Source organism: Adiantum capillus-veneris, chromosome 23 (assembly GCF_014529385.1).
Source record: "Adiantum capillus-veneris isolate H3 chromosome 23, ASM1452938v2, whole genome shotgun sequence".
NCBI classification, from domain to species: domain Eukaryota; kingdom Viridiplantae; phylum Streptophyta; class Polypodiopsida; order Polypodiales; family Pteridaceae; genus Adiantum; species Adiantum capillus-veneris.
In genome coordinates this window covers 90,178,177-90,191,422 of record NC_140953.1, presented here as the reverse complement: position 1 = coordinate 90,191,422, position 13,246 = coordinate 90,178,177, and the positions used below count along the sequence as shown (strand labels likewise).

At 41.6% G+C, this 13,246-nt stretch overlaps 1 protein-coding gene across 5 annotated transcripts; it reads left to right on the top strand.

Annotated features, from left to right (window-relative positions):
- The first annotated feature begins 990 nt into the window (after positions 1-990).
- On the top strand, positions 991-3,739 carry LOC147428148 (microtubule nucleation factor SSNA1-like). Of its 5 annotated transcripts, none has more exons than XM_086496691.1 (4): positions 991-1,066; positions 1,196-1,267; positions 1,359-1,666; positions 2,441-2,976. In XM_086496691.1, the coding sequence occupies exons 3-4, from the start codon at positions 1,603-1,605 to the stop codon at positions 2,713-2,715; spliced, it is 339 nt and encodes a 112-aa protein (XP_086352817.1). In that variant the 5' UTR covers positions 991-1,066; positions 1,196-1,267; positions 1,359-1,602; the 3' UTR covers positions 2,716-2,976. The 5 variants fall into 5 exon arrangements, 4 of the variants coding, with proteins under 4 accessions (XP_086352817.1, XP_086352816.1, XP_086352815.1 ...); XM_086496690.1 differs by adding an exon at positions 3,052-3,739 and having other exon boundaries at positions 997-1,267; positions 2,441-2,753; XM_086496692.1 differs by adding an exon at positions 3,052-3,739 and having other exon boundaries at positions 998-1,267; positions 2,441-2,640.
- The last annotated feature ends 9,507 nt before the right edge of the window (positions 3,740-13,246 follow it).

The following is a 13,246-nucleotide window of genomic DNA, read 5'->3' as shown; positions in this document are numbered from 1 at the left end:
AGGCTATCACTTATGCTACTTAATTTCCATTGGCTAGGCCTGGGGAGGTCCAATAGGGCTGTAGCATGAGCAATTAGCAAGGGGGGTCGACCAAGAGAGAGAAAGGGACTGATTTTCTCAAGGCAGTATTCACTTACACACTCACACAATCAATGTGTGAAGCAAGAAGACTCTCTCTCTCTCTCTCCTTCTCAAGCTTTAATGGAAAGCTTACCACCTACTCCTAGGTTGTGAGAAGGGAGGCCTACACCAACAACTCTTGGCTTTGTGATGCAAATCCAACCAAGAGCCAAGCTTCAATGCATGTTCATCTCCTCTACCATGCTAATTACCAAGCTAAGCTATGCTAATATGAGTGATTATGTGAGGAGATGTAAATCATTCTCGTAAGACTACTCCTTCTTCCTCTCAATCTAATCTCATACCCCGCTAGCTCTCACCATCTTCGAAGGTGTGTGAGGTCTTGGGTCTGAGACTGTGAGGGGATTGATGTTGTGTTTGATAAGTGTTTTGCTTAGTGCATGAAGTTTCCATCTTCATTGCACTAGCTAGTGTTGAAGGAACACACAGAATTGTATTGTAAAATGTCTCTCTTGATGGGAGAAAGCATAATACAAAGCCTTTTGGAGGGGGGACCGGCTCCATGTAAATCGGGTCCTCAACTGTTGTCAATAGCTTAATTTCTCTCTCTTTTGAAGTATTGTTCATGCTATCTAACTAGGTGTTATGCTTTTTGTTGCTCTCTCCACCCAAGCACTCTTGTTATTCTCATTAGGAATCTATTTTAATGAAATGCTCACTATGTTCATGCTATTTTCCACTACACACAAGTTACTAGGCCATTAAATCTCTCTCTCTCTCTCTCTCTCTCTCTCTCTCTCTCTCTCTCTCTCTCTCTCGTGGTAGATTGGTTATCCGAGTTCCCTCTTCACTAATAGGTCTTGAGCTCAAGGCTTGTCGAATAGATCTTCAAAGTCTAGTGGGATTGTTCATAATCTCTCTCTCTCGCGAGGGGGTGTAGATCAGAAACGGCTAACCGCCATCCCGTTCCACCTTTGCGCAGATGGTGAGATTCTCCTTCAGCGACGTCTCCTCTCGTCTCTTCTGATGCCCACTGTCTCTTGTCGACACGCGCGCGCACATTTTCTGTTCTGTGTGAGCCCCTCACACGCACTCTCTCCTCTTGCCTGATCAGATAAGAATGGTGCGAATGACACTCCAATATTGAGGTCGCCATGATTCCTCCATCCCTGAAATTGAGCAGCAGGTACATTTGTCCTTTCGTTTCTGTGATACGCCATTAAACCTGCAAATATTTGGGAGAGTGAAGTGTACTGCGCGTCTATATGTGTGTGCAGAGGAATGAGGCGGTAAGAGTAGAAAGAGGCTCAGCATAATCGACAGAGGGAGTTCACAACGGAGTCATTGGGGGCATCGGGGGGTGGAGGAGAGAGGGAGGAAGCAAGGCTGCAAAGCAGAGGGGGCAGCCTTGATGGTGGTGTGAGGCCGGGCGCCCGCTACGGCCTGCACCACCACCACCATCACCGCTTCCTGAATGACTCCACCGCCTCCTCGGCCTCCACCTATCGATGCCCTCTCCACATGACTGCTCAGTCCTCTGCTCCTGGCGGCGAACTTGAAGACTACACCATGGAGCTCATTCAAAGTAAGTTTTTCCTTCTTTGTGTCAAATGTGTAGACATAGACTCTGTGTCAAATGTGGTAGATTGGTTAGCCCAATATAGAGGAGAAGATGAAGAGTTAAAAGACTTGTTTGCAAGAGCAAAGTTTGCCCCTCGCAATTGTTCTAGCCACAACGTCTTGAGGTCTTGAGTTCAAGGCGCAAGATGCGTCCAATAGTTCAAAGTCCATATCTTGGGTTTGTTTTAAAATGTTAAAGGCCTCTCTCTCTCTCTCTCTCTCTCTCTCTCTCTCTCTCTCTCTCTCTCTCTCTCTCACACACACACACATCACAAGAAGACTTAGAAATTTTCTTGTGTAGGAAATCAGAGTTTTTTTTCTGTGTATTTCATACAATTCATAACATCATGAGCTTTTGTTCAAGAGGAACCGCATACCTAGCTGGGTACGATTGGGGGCAGGAGACCACCAGCCTGATGGCCAACCCCCCACCAGAGGCCGACAGTCCCCTGCCTCAATCGTACGTAGCTAGGTATGCGGTGCCTCCCTCATAGAATCTCATGATATTGAGGTGAGTCACAATGTGGGAATTATTGTGAGAATTTGTCCAAAACTTATTGTGCACACAAGATGGGCTTCAGGGAATAAACCATATTTTTCATTCTAAGGTTTACATGTGCCACGTTTTAGCTTGATAAGTTGCTACTTGTGCCTTTGGTCATAATTGACATGCAAAATGGAGCTCAAATCAAAACAATGTTAGTCTGAGTCAAGCTCCATTTTGTGCCTCAAAACTCAGGAATTGATGAGCTTCGAGAGAAGAGAGATGAGATCACAAAGATGTTGCAAAATGAGGAGGAAGAAAAGATGAGCATACAAAAGGACTTAGTTATACTTACCAAGCGACTTGCAGAGATTGATGAGAGCTTGTCTCGCAAGTATGCATATATAAACGACTACGACAAGACCATTGAGGATGTGGAAGCTGCCTATGGAAAAGTAACATTTGCCTTGTCTACTTGTCATTTATGGTTGAGCTTTCATCAATACTACCAACAAGAATGTGCACGTTAGCCTCAAGGCGGTCGCTCACATATACATATACATCACATGTGAGTTCAAAGAAAGGGGTTATGTAGCCTATCCTTTTATATATTGTATAACATATAGAAGGATACCAATAAAAGGGGGCATGCACAGATTGAGCTAGAAAAAAATTTACATTAAATCAGGCCTTGAATGCACGCGAATAGAGGGTTTAAATTTAGTAAACCCGAAAGACATCAGCTTATGTTGGAGAATTGCTTGTCAGTTGTTTCTAAACAATCATTGTTTTGGCAGATTTTGGAAAGCTCCCAAGCATTGTTGCATTGCTTGTCAGTTGTTTCTAAACAATGATTGTTTTGGCAGATTTTGGAAAGCTCCCAAGCATTGTTGCATGTGCTTAAGAGCGAATCTATACAAATTTCGAACAAGCGGTAAAGTGTTTGGATTAGGAAAACTTTGAAGTAACAATGGCTATGGCTGCAAATGAGTTGCTCTTTGCTATGAAAAGGTGAAATTTGAAGTGAGATGCAAAGGGCTGAGTGATAATGAGAATCTCCTCCACAAAGGATTTGGTGGTTGATTGTTATTAATATGTTTGTTTTGATGATGAGGATCTCCTATAGAACATAAATCCATTAGCTTTGGGTGATAGACAACATACAACTTGTATGTTGCATATAAGGTTTTCAATAAGTTGCTCAGTTTAACTCCCTCGTTTTGTACTTGAACACAACAAAATGCTCTAAGGATAAGTGATTTTAGTCTAAATCAAGATGTTTAGTTATGCTTTCTAGTGCTGAAAACTTTCTAATTATTCGACAAGACAAACTTCTCGCCAACACATGGGCGCATATACATACATGTGTGTAAGACACGTGCAAACACACACATGTTTGTATGCATGTATCTATTGGCATCCCTTTAACAAGAAAAGAGGGAAAAATTATGGGACTTTGATTCCTATTGCAGAGGTTTTTGTGTAATTTTTACTGGATTACGTCAGTTCTTTGAAAAGAGGGAAAAAGTATGGGACTTTGATTCCTATTGCAGAGGTTTTTGTGTAATTTTTATTGGATTACATCAGTTCTTTGAAAATTGTTTTGGAATAAGACTTTATAATTTTCACTCATTTCGTGGAATGCTGCCTCCAAAGCAACATCACAAATGTCAAGGGAATAGCATGTGACAAAATCAATCCATTTGTTGCATTTGAAATGGTTCAGCCAAGACTTCACTAGTAGTAGTACTACGGGGATTTAACCGCGTGCATCAAAAGTGCCTTATTTACCCCCCTTTATACAATACTCTCTTTTGTAAAATCTACATTTTTGCCTTAAAAAAACTTATTGTACACTCACGTGACATCATACGATAACCCTTAGTGAAGACCTTAGGATGCACTAGAAGAGTCATTGCCATGTACATGTGGAGTAGGATTGTGGGTCGAGTGTGAGATGAGGAGGGGTTGGAAAACACTTCCAAAACAAGGGGACGTTGGATAGGGGGAATGGGGAGCACATCCAAAACACAAACAAATGCCTCTCTATAGCTCAGGGCATTCACAACACCCTGATCCTCTCAGAAACACCTTCAAAAGACACAAACACACGCTAACTGGCCACCACTTGCACACCTCTCAATGCACACACACTTAGCAAGACTGCCATTCAACTCACACACTCTGTAAATGCTCATTTCGACACACTCAACGCACACCAGAACTCAAATTTCACTCTCTTTGCATCACAAAGCGGTCTGCAAGCACGCGTCTCCGTCGGTACCGACACCAACGCAAAGAGCCAAGGAAAAGAGAGGGGAAGGGGGAAATGATGCCAAAACGGAGAAACAGCGTGGAATTGCTTAGGAAAGAACACGCACAACCGTCAGAACGCCACAACAGGGAGCTCACACACGAAAAAAAAAAAACAAGCCCGAAGGACTCACTATTGGCTTTTTTGGCACCGCACATTTCAAAAACTAGAAAATCCCCTTTAAATGAGTAAAAGGGGGTTTTATAGACTCACATTCCCACACTTCACCTCTGGCATGTGGGGCGCTAGTACCTCACACTATGAAAATCTCCAAGTGTTTACCGCGCTGTTTTACGCGTTTTGTAGAGAGAAGGTGCAAACTCGGCTAGGGAAAGAAGAGAGTGGAAGGCGGGGAGTTTTTTTGTGTTTAAATTATTACCGCGACTATTTTCGCGTTTATTATCGTGTTTCTTATCGTATTTGTTACCATGTTTATTTCCACAAAAAAAAGCATCTAAACTTTCAAATTCTTGCTTAAACATCCCTCCCCCCTCCCCCTTCTCAAATTTTGGTGTTTTTCTCCTCTCAATAAAAATTAAAAAATATTGTATGAAATTTTCAATTTAAAAAAGAAAAGAGGAAGAAAGAGAAAGAGGGATAGAGAGAAAGAGAGAGAGGGGGGGATAATAAGATTACACTTGGTTACAGTTAAAATAAACACTGTCAATTGATTAACATAATTGAGCATGTTCACAATTCTAGAGAGAGGAAGAGGGGGAAGAGAGAGATGAATGGATTACACGACCAAAAAACTTCATAACTGCAAAATGTTTATGAATCATCTTCCAAAAGATCCCTACATGAGGCATTATCCAATTTTAAGCCCATGGCTCCTAAATCAATAAAGAGAGAAACGTAATTGTCGTTTGTGGATGCATTGGTTTCATCATCTTTGAGTTCGTCATCCGATCCATTTCATCATCTTCATCATCATGACAATCATCCTCGCTAAGACTTTCCGCCACTGGACTTGATTCATCGACCTCCCTCTCCTCTGTCTCCACCTCATCCAAAGTCGGAGGTGGAAGAGCGTCGAAGATGGTCTCCACTTCATTAGTGGAAAAAATGGTTCTCCCCTGAGGTGTTACGGGAATTACGAACCAAAGTTTTGGTTGGTGGATTGTTGGGATATAGATGACCTATAAAAGAGAAACTCAAAGTGAGTAACATTTGTATAATTAATGTATAAGAATAAAAAAGGTACATGTCACTCACCTGCTCACAATTGCGCGGTACAACTAAATTGTTATACCTCCCTGTGTGATGCACACTAGAGTCCCATGTAGAGGCCATTCTCATGTCGTGTAGACACATTTGCAAACCACTTGCACTCAAAGATGAAGGTAAGAAAGGTTCTAAAATTAACCTTTAGTATCCTTTCAATAGTTCCACAGTACCTGGCTTCATCATTGTCTATGTAAAAGTTGCCCATGATGGCACAATCCATGGTGGTTCTACTATCGTCAATGTGGCACGTACGAAAGTGACGACCCTTTGACGACATAGAGTTAAAGTAAAGGCACTACAAAATAGAAAAATATATCTTTTATCAAATAGAAATTAAAGATAATTTCAAGAAAAAAAATTACAATATGGTTTATGTAAATCAGTACTCTACCTTTGGTACGCAGCTTCGTGCATACTCCCATTCTTTGCTGGTATCTTTTATCAAATACAAATTAAAGATAATTTCAAGAAAAAAAATTACAATATGGTTTATGTAAATGAGTACTCTACCTTTGGTACGTAGCTTCGTGCATACTCCCATTCTTTGCTGGTGATGTCTTCTCCGTGCCCTTTTGCCTCGGTCATTCTCTCATGAATCCACTTGGCACTAATAAGATATGGGAAACATGCAAGGTGTCTAAGCACTGGGGATGCCCCCCTTCCTCCATGTGCTTGTTTCCATACTTCTCTCTTGCAAACGCCTTGCCTTTTCCACTGTCCACAAGTCCACCCACTTGGTCATAATCTTTGCATTGAAAATACAAAAGTTATTGACCACTCGGGGATAGATTCATATCCATGTTAAGTAGTTTTTCCTTTCCACTTGGCAAGTGTGAAGTCATCCTTGCATCTTCCTCGTCTGAACACATGTGAGGCATTGAAGGATCAACTTGTGCCAAATACTCTGATATGTAAACAAATGCTTCTTGAACGATCCACCCTTTGGCCATACATTCCTCTGGTTGAAACTGTAGCCGCACAAAATCTTTGAGAGTCTTTAAAAACCTCTCTAAGAAGAACATCCATCGTGCGTGCACTACTCCACATATAGCGATCTCCTTCACCACGTGAACCAAGAGGTGAATTTGACTAAGAAGGACTGATCGAGGAAATGCATCTTCAATTGCACACACAGTTTTTGTTGCAAGTGTTTGAGCAGCAGGGATAGCATCTATTTTGATTTCCTTGGAGCTCACAAATCTTCAAGAAAGAGAACAAGGATACACTAAGTGCTAGTTGAAATTATTGTGTACATAAAAAGGTGTAGTTGAGTGGAGTCTTGTGTTGTATCTTACTAGCTCTCCTAATTTGAAAATAGCATCCTTGACTTTCTTGTCCTGACATATACACATACTCACCAGCAGAATGAACTTCAATGTAAATCAGGGAAAGGGAAAGTGAGTGAAAGTCATACACACAAACTATAGATAAAATAGGGAGTATGCAGATTACTTGAATCATCTTGTGCCAATCATGGGACTTCAACCCATACAATTGAACGCTTCCACCCTTCTTCAATTCGCTTTTGTGAAAGCTCCCTTTAGCGACCTCATGTATCATGTTGGTGTGCGAATAGAGACAATGGTACCCTTCACCTTGTCTAATTCTTCTTTAGCTAGAATCCATGGTGCTTTAGGAAGCACAATCTTTCCATTTAGGGCACGATGTGGAGTAGCAGAGACGGGGAGGTTTTAAAAGCCTCAAATCCTCCCTCGCACCCAAAGAGTCCTTCTTGCCAATAATGTGGTCCCATAGTGTTTGGGCTACATTCTTGAATATATTCATGGGATCCAAGAGGTGTTGTACTTTTAAGTCCTTTCAATATGGAAACCTTAAAAATATGGAATACTTTGACATACCTTTTGGTGGAGGACACGGAGTTGGATTGTTCTTGTGGTGCTCTTCCCAAATGGTTACCCAATCTGTCATCGTGAGCTTTAGAGGGGTCTTCCCATTTGTTGGAACCTTGTGCTTGTTATGCCCTTGGGGTAAGAAAGGATGGTTGTTTAGATAGATTACCTTGCGCAAGGAATCGGGCCTCTCTATCACCAACGATGGTCCGCAAGTAGGACATGTATTGTGCCCCAATGTGGACAACCCTGCATACATATCCTATTGCTAGAGAGATGAGTGAACTAAAGGGAGAGAGGTAAAGATAGAAAGAGAGAGAGAGAGAGAGAGAGAGAGATAGAGGAAAGGGGTTACCAGAAATCTCTCCAAGCATAGGATAGTCATGCATAGTCCACATAAGGATTCCCCTCACAATGGCCTCTCTCCCCCCCTTTGCAAGCGAGACATCGACAACATGAATGCCTCTCCATAAGTCCTTAACTCCTCGATGAGGGGCTCGCGGTAGACGTCAATATTTGATACTTTGTACTTCCCTGGCACAAGCAAGGAAAGAAGTATATTGCCCTTCTTGATTGTCTCCCACGGTGGAATATTGTAGTTGATGATCACCACAAGCCAAGTGCTCCATGAAGTAGACTTAGTGCCGAAGGAGTTGACACCATCACTTGCTAACCCAAGCCCCAAGTGTCCAGGCTCCAACCCAAACTCCGGCCATTGAATTTCCATGTGCCTCCATGCAGGTGAATCGGCAGGGACACGCATCCCCGAGGGATTCACTATTAGTAATGGGGGGATGTCACCTATGTGCATCAAAATTATAAAAACCCCCCTATGTATGGTATCTTATATGCTAACCTAACCCCCTACATACAGACAAGATACAAACGTTCTCGCAATGAGCCATCCCCCTTCATACGGATTTCGTATGAAATGTAATGACCCACTATTTTATGTATACTAGTAACATAACAATTTTAGAAGCACAGCTTTTGCAAAAATACTTGTTGAATTGCAAATGAATAGAAGTATACTAGTAACATAACAATTTTAAAAGCACATGCTTTTGCAAAAATACTTGTTGAATTGCAAATGAATAGAAGTGTACATTGTAGTGTGTTTTCCATGTTACCAATGATACTATAAGCAGACTGGTGAGCTTTGTCTTTGCTTATAACAAAGGTTTCCTTGGAGACCACACTTACAATTGCTTTTTCAAGCATTTTTTCTATGAGCGTCTCATTTTGCACTTGATTCTCCGGTAATTCACTAATCACCTTGCAGAGAGTTGACCTTAGAGACTGAAGAAATGCCTTTTTCTTACCCTCTACCATAATGACTATATAGATATCCTGTTAAAAAAAAAAAGAAACATTCAAGTCAACCTACATATATCTAGATGTTTTTTATTCTATTTCAAACTATCATACCAAAGCTCCTACATTAACCTAATGTGGTATACTATATTTCACTTTGAAAGCTAGAAGAACTAAAGGTAAAAATAGATAGCTCAAGATGGCACACCCGATCAAGCCATATGACCATGTGACGAATTGAGACTATATTTGTAATTATATACAAAATAAAGACATTGTGTATGTGTGACACATAGACCCAAGGTATACTAGACATGTCTTGGCAAGAAACTATAGCTCAAGATAACACACCCAATCAAGCCATATGACAATGTGGGAAATTGAGACTATAGAATTTGTAACTACATGGAAAAAAAACTAACGATCTTAAAAACTTTAACGCTTTTTATCATAAAAAGAGGCACAACTACACATTTGGTAAAAATGGATAGCTCAAGAGACCCGGTCAAGCCATATGGATAGCTAGAACAAGGTAAAAATCGATAGCTAAAGATGGCACACCCGGTCAAGCCATATGACCATGTGACGAATTGACACTATATTTGTAATTATATACAAAATAAAGACAGACACTTTTCTACACTCTCTTGGCTTCATGCCGAAGAAGGCATGAAGTAGTATGACCAATCCATCACGGATATCCGTATATAGCATGAAGCTCTCCCTTCAGGCCTTAAAGTTGACTCCCTCCCCTAGATTTTGACTAAATATACACGACTCTTAGTTTACATTTTTTGAGCTTCAAATGACTCTCCGCGTGTAGAAGTTGAGCATCAATGATGTGAGGCCCTCTATGGTCATGGATGCTTAGATTTTCCTAGATCATTTACCTGATCAATCAACGTACCTCTAGTGTGGGTGAGATCTGAAATCTGCTGTTAGAACTGCTCCTCTAGCTGTAAAGAAATTTGTGATCTTTAAGGTCATCTCTCTCTCTCATCGGCTAGATCTTTAAGGTCTCTTGGGATATGAATATGAAATCCCTAGAAAGGGCAAATTACGGAATTTAGTACAGTTGCCATGCCAGCATGTCAATGTGAATTTCTGGTGTCCATACAACTGCCACATCATCAGCCAGTCAACGCAATTTTTGGACAGTCTGTATTGTCTGCCACATCATCAGTTCGTCGTACAGTCTGCCACATCATCTATTGTTGCTATGTGTGTGTCCGAGCAATACTGCCATGTCATCCATTTGTGACACAAAGGGCAAACTCAAAAAGGTGCACAAAACATTGGTACTCTTCTAATCATCATTCAAGGGTACCATGGTAAGGAATACTTTCGCATCATAAAGTTAGGACATTGTGACACTCTTTTGGGCATACCCTCCCCTGTTTGCAATGGCACACAATTATTGTTGTCTTCTTTCGTCCAAAGCACTGCACTGACTCTACTGCCACGGCCATTGCTCTGTGCTTTCCTCTTCCTCTCTCTCTTCCTCTCTCTCTCTCTCTCTCTCTCTCTCTCTCTCCCTCCGTAAATCTGTGAAGAGTGACCTCCCCTATGTACCCAAATGTGCATAGCAAAGTGATTCCGACCTAATAGTAGCACCAGCTCGAAGGCCTGGTAACAAAGGATCTCAGGCTCCACGAGCTCGATCAGGCACTCATTGATCTTGATCAAGACCCTGCCCCTTTTGCAATGGTGCACAACTACCGTTGTCTTCTTTCGTCCAAACCACTGCACTGACTCTACTGCCGCGGACATTGCTCTATGCTTTCCTCTCTCTCTCTCTCTCTCTCTCTCTCTCTCTCTCTCTCTCTCTCTCTCTCTCTCTCTCTCTCTCTCTCTCTCTCTCTCTCTCTCTCTCTCTCTCTCAGCCGTTTTTTGACCTAGTAGACAGCAGTTCACTCTTTTGACCATAACTTGCTCATCCGAACTCCGATTTAGGTGATCTATAGCCTCAATCGAAGAGCACGAAGCCCTCTACGCATTGATGTAAAGACAGAATTTTTCTGTGTAATGGAAGGCTTTGCTGTAACAGCATCTCAGAACTGAAAAAACTGTCAAAACTTTGCGTTTTTGTTGCCGACTTGAAGGCAATGTCAGACAAAACTCGCAAGGGTGGAAAAGCCACACTCGCCATGGAGAATGATGCAAAATCTCCAAGGAATTTGGATGCTAATCCAACCACATCGTCTACAACAACGGAAGCAATGATCATGGCTTACTTGATCTCGTTACAAGAAACCGTCAACAAGCAAGGTGAAGAGTTGCGCGCACTTGCAATGGAGAATGGTACTTTAAGAGTTCTCGTTGTGGAGAATGAGCACCTCAAGAAGGTTCTTGAAATGCAAACAACACGCTTGATGCATCTTGAGAATGAAGTTCAAGAATGTAAACGCTCTCTTGTGGACATGAATGTAGTGAAAGAGCGCTTGAGCAAAGTTGAGAGTGATCATGTATTGAAAGAGGAAACGATAGATACAATACGACATGATGTATGTGAGATGAGAAATGCATCCAAATCATGGGCTGATATATGTAAGGATAATGTGGTTTCTACATCTCCTATCACGCAAGCCGTTGTCCAAGCAAAGAATGTAGCGAATGTGGACACTCAAGAATTGCAAGAACGACAAAAACGCTCAAAGAACATCGTCATTCGTGGAATCAAGGAGGAAAGCATGGAAACACCCCAATCTCTTGCGGTTGCTATTGAAGAGTTTTTTGCTACACACTTTGGCATGTCAGGAATCATGGCTTATGGTGCACATCGAGTTGGAAAACAAGGAGTCCCTCGCTCGGGAGAAAGACCTATTGTATGTACCATGGCTGATGAGGTAAAGAGAAAGATCATCCTTGACAATGGTTGGATCTACCTCAAAGGAACGGGTTGTAATGTATATGAGGATCGCACTCTTATGCAACAAAATGTACGTCGCAAAGCATACGAGGAAAGAAGCAAGAAGGTTAAGGTATCATCTCAAGAAGAAAAGGCACTTGAGGAGGATGCAAGTCCACCCAACAAATAGGGACACATGATCTATGAGACCAACTCACGCTTGCGAATAAGCTTTTGGAATTGTAATGGGTATCCATGGAATGCGGGAATTGGCATTGATGAGCTTACCAATGACTCCGATGTGATACTTCTTGTCGAAACATGGGAGCATGATGTGCAACGAATTCTTGGATTTGACAAATACGATGTACATTCTTTGATGTGGGCCAAAAATGCAAAGCAACGAAGAGGCCAAGGAGGCGTAGCATGTATGACCAAAAAGGGTTTGAAAGATGTTTCCATTGTCAAAGAAGATAAGTATAAACGCTACTTATGGCTGAAAATCAGCCCACCAAATGGTCAAGTCATGTTTGTGGCCGGCTGCTACATTCCTCACTATGACTCCAACTTTTATGCTCGCTTGAATATGGATAGAGATCAGCCCTTTGTTGAACTAGAGGAAGACATTGCTCATTACAAGGATCAAGGTGAAGTCATTGTTTTTGGAGACATGAATGCTCGCACAAATATGTTACAACACGACACACAACAAGTCGACATGCCGCATGTATCAAGAAGAGTGGATGACTCATACATGTATAATCGAAGTTCTAATGATGCAAAAGAAGTGGATCACTATGGAAAGTCACTTCTACATATGTGCAATAGTACCGGAATGCTCATTGCAAATGGTGTATCTCTATGGCAAGGCACCAATGACTTTACATGTAGAAAGCACAATGGTGCTAGCGTGATTGACTATATGTTGTTCTCAGAAGCCACTCTAGAATGCATACAAAGCTTTACACTTGGTGAATGGAATCCGGAATCGGATCATAGGATGTTATGTATTGACCTCAAGTGTGGTAAACAGCCCGAGCATGTAGCCTCTAATCATGATGTGAATCATTTGTACCTACGTCTAGACTTCAAACGAGCACTTATATATGCTGATATGGTGGACCAAATGTTAAGCATGATAGAGCATCAAGGGAGCCCAACATTAGAATGCAAGTGGAAAGTTTTCAAAGAAGTAATTTTCTCTTGTGCGAAGGAATGCTTTTCGGCGAAACACATGTCTTGCAAAAGGTCTAAGAAGGGTAGCACCAAGAAGAAATGGTTTGACATGGAATGTAGTCAAGCCCGAAAACACTTGCTAAGATTGGATGCAATCAAAGACAAGGAAGTTTACTTGGAATGTTCACACACATACAAAGCACTTGTTCAAAAGAAGAGGAGAAGGTGGGAAGTCGAAAAACAACTTCTTTTAGCACAAGAGAAAGCACATGCATGTGGCAAGTTTTGGCAAAATCTAAAAGGCAAGCGCGTTGAGAGCTTTGGTGACTTGA

Coding starts and splice junctions, on each gene's coding strand:
- LOC147428148 (XM_086496690.1), top strand. CDS start 1,603: ATGACTGCTCAGTCCTCTGCTCCTGGCGGCGAACTTGAAGACTACACC. Junction 1,667..2,440: donor CACCATGGAGCTCATTCAAA/GTAAGTTTTTCC, acceptor CTCAAAACTCAG/GAATTGATGAGCTTCGAGAG.